At 57.5% G+C, this 8,431-nt stretch overlaps 1 protein-coding gene across 1 annotated transcript; it reads left to right on the forward strand.

Moving 5' to 3' along the window:
* The first annotated feature begins 850 nt into the window (after positions 1-850).
* On the forward strand, positions 851-6,833 carry LOC103764021 (proline dehydrogenase 1, mitochondrial). Its single transcript, XM_029964921.1, has 13 exons — positions 851-876; positions 1,155-1,303; positions 1,595-1,744; positions 1,893-1,957; positions 2,309-2,425; positions 2,573-2,652; positions 2,898-2,979; positions 3,304-3,396; positions 3,487-3,633; positions 3,779-3,954; positions 4,042-4,140; positions 4,501-4,589; positions 5,861-6,833. Exons 1-13 carry the CDS (start codon positions 851-853, stop codon positions 6,040-6,042), a joined length of 1,455 nt encoding a protein of 484 aa, XP_029820781.1. The 3' UTR covers positions 6,043-6,833.
* The last annotated feature ends 1,598 nt before the right edge of the window (positions 6,834-8,431 follow it).

Raw genomic sequence — 8,431 nt, forward strand, 5'->3', positions numbered from 1 at the left:
CATTCTCTGCACCACACCGTCTGCTCTGAGGGGACCTTCCACCTGCTGAGGGCTTTGCTGGCACATTCCATCTCTAAGTGTATGATCTCTCCTCCTTCTTTTCATTTACCTTCTGTATTCAGGGCCAGAAAGCTGTTTTTCCTGTCCTCAGGGGAACAAAACCAAAGAGCAGAGCCTGCTAGATGTGATGCCTTCTGCTCCCTGTGAGCTTCAGCTGTTCTTGCCCCAGCTCCTCTCAGGCTTTGTGGCACTTTGAGCCATGTGGAGCTGTTTCTGGCTCCAGGAAGCTGGAGGGAGTGGCTTGTTTCTGGTTGTTTATGCTTCCAGCAACTCCTAATCCCTGTCACAGGGTTTCCATGTGGGACAATATGTCCTGGGACCATGCCACATGCCTCTCTGCTCTCTTGTCCAAGCCTGCTGGCTCTGGATGGGTGACTTTGCTGCTTCCCTCACAGTGTGCTTCCCCCTCGTTGGGCACGGCCAGTTTTGGGACAGTGATGCCAAGGCAGAGACCTCCTGGAGGAGATGGCTCTGCTGTCACTCAGGACTGCTCTCTGGGGGCTGGCCCTGTTTCTGGGTGAGACTTCAGGTCTGTGGCTAGGTTTAAGATGTCAGCAAGGAGGCTTGGCTGCTCAAGCTCAGGGAGTATCTTGTGCCTTGACCCGCATCCCCCAGGCTACCAGAGCCCTGTTATCTCTGTGCAGGAAAACTTGGGCTTAAAATTAATGAGGTCAGCTGGAGTTGAAGCGTAGACGTTGTGAGTTGTTGGCTGATGCCAAGGCACAGAGGAGTGTCCTGAAGCAGCGGGACACCCTTGGCTCTATCTGGGTCTGGAGGAGCTTTGTGCTTCATGGTCCAGCTGCAGGTGCCATCAAGGTGGGGAGGCATTGGGTTGAGGTTTGCTGTTACCACAGCAAGGACCATGAGCTGGTTAGAGAGCATCCCAGCCCCCACCAGGGCTGACCTTGTCCTTGCAATGGGATAGGGTCTTGGAGAGCAGCTCTGGACCCTTGGACAGAGCATCCTCGCTGTGCTGCCTCAGGGCCTCCAGGTCTTCCCTGGATGGATAGTAAAGTCCTGTTCCCTTCCACAGGTGGGTTTGGGGCATCTTACCTGCCAGCTAGATCCCATCAGTGATGGGATGGTGAGGGAAGAGCAGGTTCAGCACCAGGATGGTGGCACAGGAGCCTCAGAGCTGCCCTGGCCACCAGTGTGGGGTTGCAGGGGGTTACTGACCTGGCCCTTATCTTCCCTGTTTCTCTTCTTAGCTCCCGCACCTCTGCAGCCGAGAAGGAGATGGGAGGTGAGTGACAGGAAGGTCCAGCTCATCTGGGCACTGTGGGCCTTGTGTTGTGGGAGAAGAACCCAGCTCCCACAGCCTCAAAAAACAAGCTGGATGAGGAACAGTGTGATTCCTGGCCCAATCCTACTCCTCGTCAAAGACAGCTTCTGCTTGGGCACAGAACAGGCAGGGCATGTGTCAGCCCTGGGGGCTCTTCCAAGGTCCAAGCCAGAGACCCTCTCCCCTACACCCATGGCAGAAGCTCCGTAGGAGCTTGGCTGCATGGCCCATCTCCATCCTCTTCCACCCCAGGAGCAGAACAAAAGGAGAAGCAATACCAAGCCCATCAGGGATTTGGGGATCATCATGGTGGGGTCACTGGTGCCCACACCTATTTCTACACAGATGAGGCCAAGTGTGACCAGCATATGGAGACTTTCCTCCGCTGCATCGATGCCTCAAGTGAGTGCTCCATATGTCCTGGGCAGCCCCACTGTGTTGGGGACTACAGGGGTGCCTCAGTCCCACCACCACCACCATATCTCAGGTACCTCCTTCCTGCTCAAGTACCCTGCTGTTGGGCTGACTCTGTCCTTCTGGCTCCATCCAGGTGGCAGCTCAGAGGACGGTTTCTCTGCCATCAAGCTGACAGCACTGGCCAGACCTCAGTTCCTGGTGAGTTCCAGGGCTGTGACCAGGTGAGGTGGGGCAAAGCCAGGGCCACAGAGGATGCTTCTACTGGGGCAGGTGCCAGGCTTGCTGCTGTGGCATCAAGTGGGTACCAACAGGCTGTTCCCTGTGTGCCCAAGGCCCCTGCAGACCCTGCCTCAACTTTTGGGGAGACACAAAGGTTTAAAGGTCCCAAAATGAGGGGATGTGGCAGGGGAGATGGTCTGTGCTGCTCGGCTTGGCCAAGGTGCCCCATTCTAGATCAGCATCTGCCTCAGGCTGGGTATGACCTTGCAAAGCCCTGGCATGACAGGAGGCTCCAGCCTGGGTGTCTCACCTGGAACTCTGTCCCCACAGGTGCGGTTCTCGGAGGTGCTGGTGAAGTGGCGGAGGTTCTTTCTCCAAATGGCTGCAGAGCAGGGCCAGGCTGGGTGGGCAATGCTGGAGATGAAACTGGAGGTGGAGAAGCTGCAGGTGAGGCAGGAAGGCCTGAGGGAGGCTGTGCTGCCAGGGATGTGCTGCAGGAGGTGACCAGGGACACAGAGATCCCAGAGCAGCCCTGAGCTGTGACACCTTAAGCAGGCAGACCCCTGTAGCCCCTGATGTTCCTTTTGGTGGCAGGAGACACTGGCCAACCTCGGCATTGTGACCAAGGCAGAGAGCCAGGAGTGGTTCATGGGCGAGAGCCTGGGCACAAGCAGGTAAGGTGCCTGGGATCTGGAGGTGCAGCAGGGTGGGAACACTGGGGGACCTTGTCCCTGTCCCTGTGGTAGTAGCAAGGGGAGGTCTCTACAGCAACCAAGTGTAGGGAAAGTTTGGGTGGAGGTGACAAGACAGGTCAGGGTAGCACACGTTATGCATCTTGCTTGCTGGTGGGGGTCGGCAGCTGGTAGAGACCCCCCTGCCCCTGCAAGACACCAGTAGGGACTTGACTCTCTGCTCCCAGCACTGTGGACCTACTTGACTGGAACAGCCTGTTGGACAGCCGCACCAAGATCTCCAAGCCTCTGCTCATCCCCAACAGGCAGGTGAGTACCCCACTATGCTAACCCCAGAGAGGTCCCACAGGGAGTTTGGAGGAGCAGAGTGTGGGTCTTAAGCTCTTCCCAGTAGGTTGCTGGTGGCTGCAGTGTTGGTGGCATCTGTGCTGCCAGAGCCTGGCTATGCTGTAACCACAGTGTGCATCCACCGGGCTGGCAGGGTGGGCACCCTGTCACACCGTGCTCGCTGGCGCGTGCTGTGAGGCTGGGTTAGGCAGCAACCCTGGGGATGGGTTCCCTCCAGGGGGATTTGTGTCTCCGGTGGGCAGAGCTGGGTGCTGGCAGGGTGCCACAAAGCTGCACTTGTTTCAGACTGGGCAGCTTGAACCGCTGCTCTCACGCTTCAGTGAGGAGGAGGATCTGCAGATGAAGCGGGTGCTGCAGCGCATGGATGTCCTTGCCAAGGTGAGGGGGCACTGGAGTTGGGGTAGACACAGGGGGAGACGTGGTGCAGGCAGCCCTATGAGCCAAATCTGTGTGTCATTCACCGCCCAGAGAGCCATGGAGAAGGGTGTGAGGCTGATGGTGGACGCAGAGCAGAGCTACTTCCAGCCAGCCATCAGCCGCCTCACTGTGGAGACACAGCGCCGCTTCAACAGGAACCAGGCCATAATCTTCAACACCTATCAGTGCTACCTGAGGGTGAGATCCAGCACCTTGCAGCACCTGCTGGTGCAGATGGGTGGAGATCTCCGCTCCTGAAGTCATGCCAATGCAATGGCAGAGCTGCTAAAGTGAAGGGGTGGCACCGGTGTGATGACCTTTTGCCATCCCTTGCACCTGGTAGGAGGCTTACGACAATGTGACAGGGGACGTGGAGCTGTCACGCCGGGAGGGCTGGCACTTCGGCACCAAGCTGGTCCGTGGCGCGTATATGGAGCAGGAGCGGGAAAGGGCGGCTCAGTTGGGCTACGAGGATCCCATCAACCCAACCTATGAGAAGACCAATGAGATGTACCACAGGTAGGGGACAGCTCCAGCCACTCTCCTCTCTTGCCCCAGTGGGAATAGGCACAGGCAGCCTCACCAGAGGCCCATACTGCCTTACAGGTGCCTGGACTATGTCCTGGAGGAGATCAAGCACAGACGGAAAGCCAGTGTGATGGTGGCATCTCACAATGAGGACACAGTGAAGTTCACCCTGCACAGGTGAGTGCCGGGGAGGCAGTGTGGCAAGGCAGGGACTAGGGACTTAAGGGATGTGGGGGCCCAGCAAAGCTGTGGTAAGACCTGCTGTGGCTTCTGAGGTCCCCGCTGAGCTCACCTGGAGGGATCGTGGCTCCCAACTGGTATTCAGGGCTTTAGATGGGGCTTGGAGCTGAGGTGCAGCACCCAGGAGCTGTTGTGAAAACAAATCCCTCAAGTTCTACATCTCAGCATCCATCTGGAATGTGGTCAGTGCTATGCTGTTCTATTTGGAGGTGCTCCCCAATCCTCTGGTGGGACACACTGCTGAGGTGAGCTCCATGCTGTCTCTGCTCTCTCCTAATGCTGAGGCTTGGTTTGCAGAATGAGGGAGCTTGGGATCCATCCCTCAGAGAAGAAGGTGTGCTTTGGGCAGCTGCTGGGCATGTGTGACCAGATCACCTTCCCCCTGGGTAAGTGATGGGGTGGGGAGGGCTTGGCAGAGATGCTCCTGCCCCATCTGGACCCCTGGTGTCTCCCTGAGCAGCTACTGTGGCGTCCAAAGGAAGGAGCGAGTGAGCCAGGCCTGTCACAGAGCAGGACTGGCTGAGCACAGTGCCTTGCTGTGGGGAGTGCTGTGACCCCTGCATGAGGTTTGGGGAAGATGTAGGTGAGGATGTAGGTGGAGAATCACATCTTTGTGCTGGAGTCCCATGAGGCCATGGTGGCTGGGCAGGGAGATTCCCACTTTGGATCTAAGTGGAAATTGTAGTGCCCTAAAATGGGGCAGAGACTGATCCTGGCAGATAGCATGCCCCTTCTGTACCTCCTCAGTCTGGGGGTGTCACTTGGCTCCATTGGAGGTGCACACTGAGTCCTGGACTCTCTGCTACCAGGGCGGCACCAGCCTCTTGCATGGCCTTGTCCTCAGCCACTGGCCCAGGCAGTGGAGCAGCACTTCCAGGGACCTGGACAGAGGGACACACAAGGGTCCAGCTGTCAGGTCAGGGACTGATCCCCCTGCCCACACCAGTCCAGAGCAGAGTCCTAAGGCCAGGAGAGCAGCAGGAGGCAAACTGGGCAGTTGTCCAGCACAGACACTGCTCTGTCCTGGAGTTCCTTCGGAAGCGGGGTTTGGCCGCCCGTCTGCAGCCTCCTCTGGTCATGCTGGAAAAATGTGTTAACTTGATGTTTCTGGTTGAACGCTCCTTGAGCTGGCCCAGCCCCGGCTGCCGACATTCCCAGGGCTCCTGGTGACCTCAGCCCGCTCCCCCTGGCTTCTTCCCAAGCTCCCGCTGCTGAGCCGGGAGAGATGTGCTGCAGCTCCCCTCACAGGCTCAGCCGCTTCCAGGATTCCCATCTTAGAGCCCAACCGCAGACTCCTGCACATCCATCCCTGCTCCATCGGCACAGCCCCAGGGGCGTGGGAGAGCTGGCAGGAAAGGGAGGGTGGCGCTTTTTTTCTCCTCCCCCTTTCTTTTTCTTCCCCCCGTTTCTCTTTCCCCCTTCCTCCCTCTTTTCCCCCTGTTTCTCCCTCACCCCCCTTTCCCCCTCTTGCCCCCTTTATTCCCTTTTTGTAGCCCTTTGCCCCCTTTCTTCCCCTTTGCCCCTTTTTTTTCCTCTTCCCTTTCACCTTTTTTCCCTTTATTCTTCTTTTTTTTTCTTTTTTTCTTTTTCCTTTTTGCACTTTTTTTTTTTTTTTTTGCTTTCTTGGCACTTCCCTGACCAACCTCTATCCCTCTAGGCCAGGCTGGCTTCCCCGTGTACAAGTACGTGCCCTACGGCCCAGTGAACGAGGTGCTGCCCTACCTGTCCCGCAGGGCCCAGGAGAACAGGGGCTTCCTGCAGCGGGCAAACCGGGAGCGGGACCTGCTCTGGAAAGAGGTCAAGAGGCGCCTTCTCGCAGGAAACCTCTTCAACCACTGACCCCAACCCCGGGGCTCCTGTGCCTTCAGCCGGAACCACTGTCACCATTCCCCATCCCAATTCTGCTGCAGCTCCCCCGAGCACCCTTTGCCCTTTGAGAGAAGTGTCCTTGTTGCTGCTGAACCACACACACCTTCCGGCAGTCGCTGCTGCAGGGTTGCCCCATCCGGCACTGCCCCAGGGATGTCCCTCTGCCATCCCACAGCCTCTTCAGCTGTCCCAGGGGGCAATGCTGGGGCTCTCCTGCCAGCCCTGCCCCATGCCTTGGTGAACACTGTCCCGGAGTTTTCCCCTGGCGGGATTGCGCAGAGAGATTTATCTGTCTGCTTCATGCCATGGGCTCAAGTACAGGTGGGCTGGGTGACCTGGGCACAAGCTGGAGACAAGCCAGAAGCTCCTCCAGCCTCTGCTGGGGCTGGGGCTTTGTCCCTTCCACACTTGTGTAAGGGCTGGATCGGTCCCTGCTGCCTGTCCCAGGACAGCCACTCCTTGCCTGCTCAGCAGCTTTGCACTGATCAGAGCTGGGCAGGTCCAGGCTCTCCCCCATCCCCCAGGATAAGCTGAGCCAAAGCCTCCTGGGGTTATCCATCCTCAGGCAAACGTCCAGTGGAGCAGGAGGGGCCAGGGGAGCGGGCTGGCCCCATCCCTCTGCCGTTCCTGCCCTGCCCACAGTCCCTGGCTTCAGTGATGGACCAGGGACAGTGGGAGCACCCAGAGCTGGACCACAGCCTAGCTCTGCTGTACACTGGATTTGCAGAGAATGGAGATGATTAAATCACAACTGTTCCTGCTCCTGTCTCTCCCTTGGAGTTATTGGGTAGCCACCTGTCCCCAGGCACTGCCCTGATCTCAGAGAGGGGTCAGTGCTGCTCTTGGCCCTCCAGCTGCACACTTTGACCAGAGCCAGGGCTTGGGGAAAGGAGCCAGAGGTGGGCTGTACAGAGTGAGGCCAAACTTCCTGGGCTAGGGATGGGAGAAGCTGTGGAGCTGCCTGTGATGGGCTTCAGAGGAGCTGGAAGCCCTGGAGCCTCCTCCTACCTGCAGAGGAGGGTGTGGCATGGGAGAGCCTCTCCCTGCCCTGAGACCTGCTTTTGGGGGATGTGCACCCTGCAGGCTTTCACACCTCAACATAGCTCCAGTTATTCCTGGGCTCTGCATGACCACAGGCATGCCTGGGATTCCCTGCCTAAAACTGTGGCACTGTCTCCTTTTTCCCTGGATCAGTCCCTCAGAGGGATGATGTTTAGATTTCCAGAGCTGTTCACCTTCTGCCTTTTCTCTAGCTGAGACTCTCCTGCCTTAAAAAACAACTGGAGCAGAGCAGGGAGCATTGCTGGAGCACAGGGCCGGGGCTGCTGGAATTTAAAAACGGTACTGATGCAGGCAGCAGCTGGGCTCCTTGTGTTTCAGGGAAGAGGGGAGATGCTCCAGACACTGGGCTGCCTCTCCAGCCCTTGCAGGATGCTGCTGCAGTGGCATGCAGCACACCGGTGCCCCAGAGCCTGAGCTCTGCTGGATTCTGGATGCAGAAGTAATCCATTAGGACCTTATGCAAAGACCCCCAGACATCTGTGTACTATGGCAGGAGGAGCCCCTCTTGACCCTCCTTTTTTGTAGTTAACCCCCTTCCCATGATAAGATGACTCCATAACCCGGCTTGGAGGTGTTATGTGCTGCTGTTTGCAGAGGCTGTGTATGGGTGCAGAGTGCTGCCTCCTGAACACCCAAGGTACTGAATGTCCTTGAAACCTCCAAATCCCTGGTTCCCTGCAACCTTGCATGGAATACCCTAAGCTGGAAGGGACCCACAGGGATCATCGAGTCCAACTCCTGGCCCTGCACAAGAAAACCCAACAATCCCACCATGTGCCTGAGAGCGTTGTCCGAACACTCCTTGAGCTCTGGCAGCCTTTGGGCTATGACCACTGCCCTGCAGAGCCTGTTCCGGTGCCCACCCACCTTCTGGGGGAAGAACCTTTTCCTTGATATCCCGCCTAAACCTTCCCTGGCACAGCTGTACCCATGCTCAGCCAGAAAACAGTAACTGCCTCTTCTATTTCTGGGTGCACTGACACAAACAACCCCTACCTCGTGTTCCAGGCTTTCCCCACCCTGCTCAGTTTTAACTCTTGCTGCTGAACAGTGCTTTCTGCTTGTCCTGGAGGAAGAGGAGGCATGGAATGGTGGTGCATGTGCCAGGAGCCATGTTGCAGCATTCCTGTGTGCAAGGATGCTAGCTGCAGCAGTGGGGGAGTTGGAAGGAGAAAGAGCCCATATACTTGCAGCAACCATCTGGGCAGCCTGGCCACATCAGGGTATCCTATGACACCCCATGCCCCTCCATGCAGTCCTGCCCACCAAAGCAGCCACAGGGATTTTTGAGGCATTG

The sequence above is a fragment of the Manacus vitellinus genome, unplaced genomic scaffold, assembly GCF_001715985.3.
Source record: "Manacus vitellinus isolate BGI_N305 unplaced genomic scaffold, ASM171598v3 scaffold_84_pilon, whole genome shotgun sequence".
NCBI lineage: Eukaryota > Metazoa > Chordata > Aves > Passeriformes > Pipridae > Manacus > Manacus vitellinus.

Coding starts and splice junctions, on each gene's coding strand:
- LOC103764021 (XM_029964921.1), top strand. CDS start 851: ATGGTCCAGCTGCAGGTGCCATCAAG. Junction 2,653..2,897: donor GAGAGCCTGGGCACAAGCAG/GTAAGGTGCCTG, acceptor CTCTGCTCCCAG/CACTGTGGACCTACTTGACT. Junction 3,634..3,778: donor CCTATCAGTGCTACCTGAGG/GTGAGATCCAGC, acceptor TGCACCTGGTAG/GAGGCTTACGACAATGTGAC.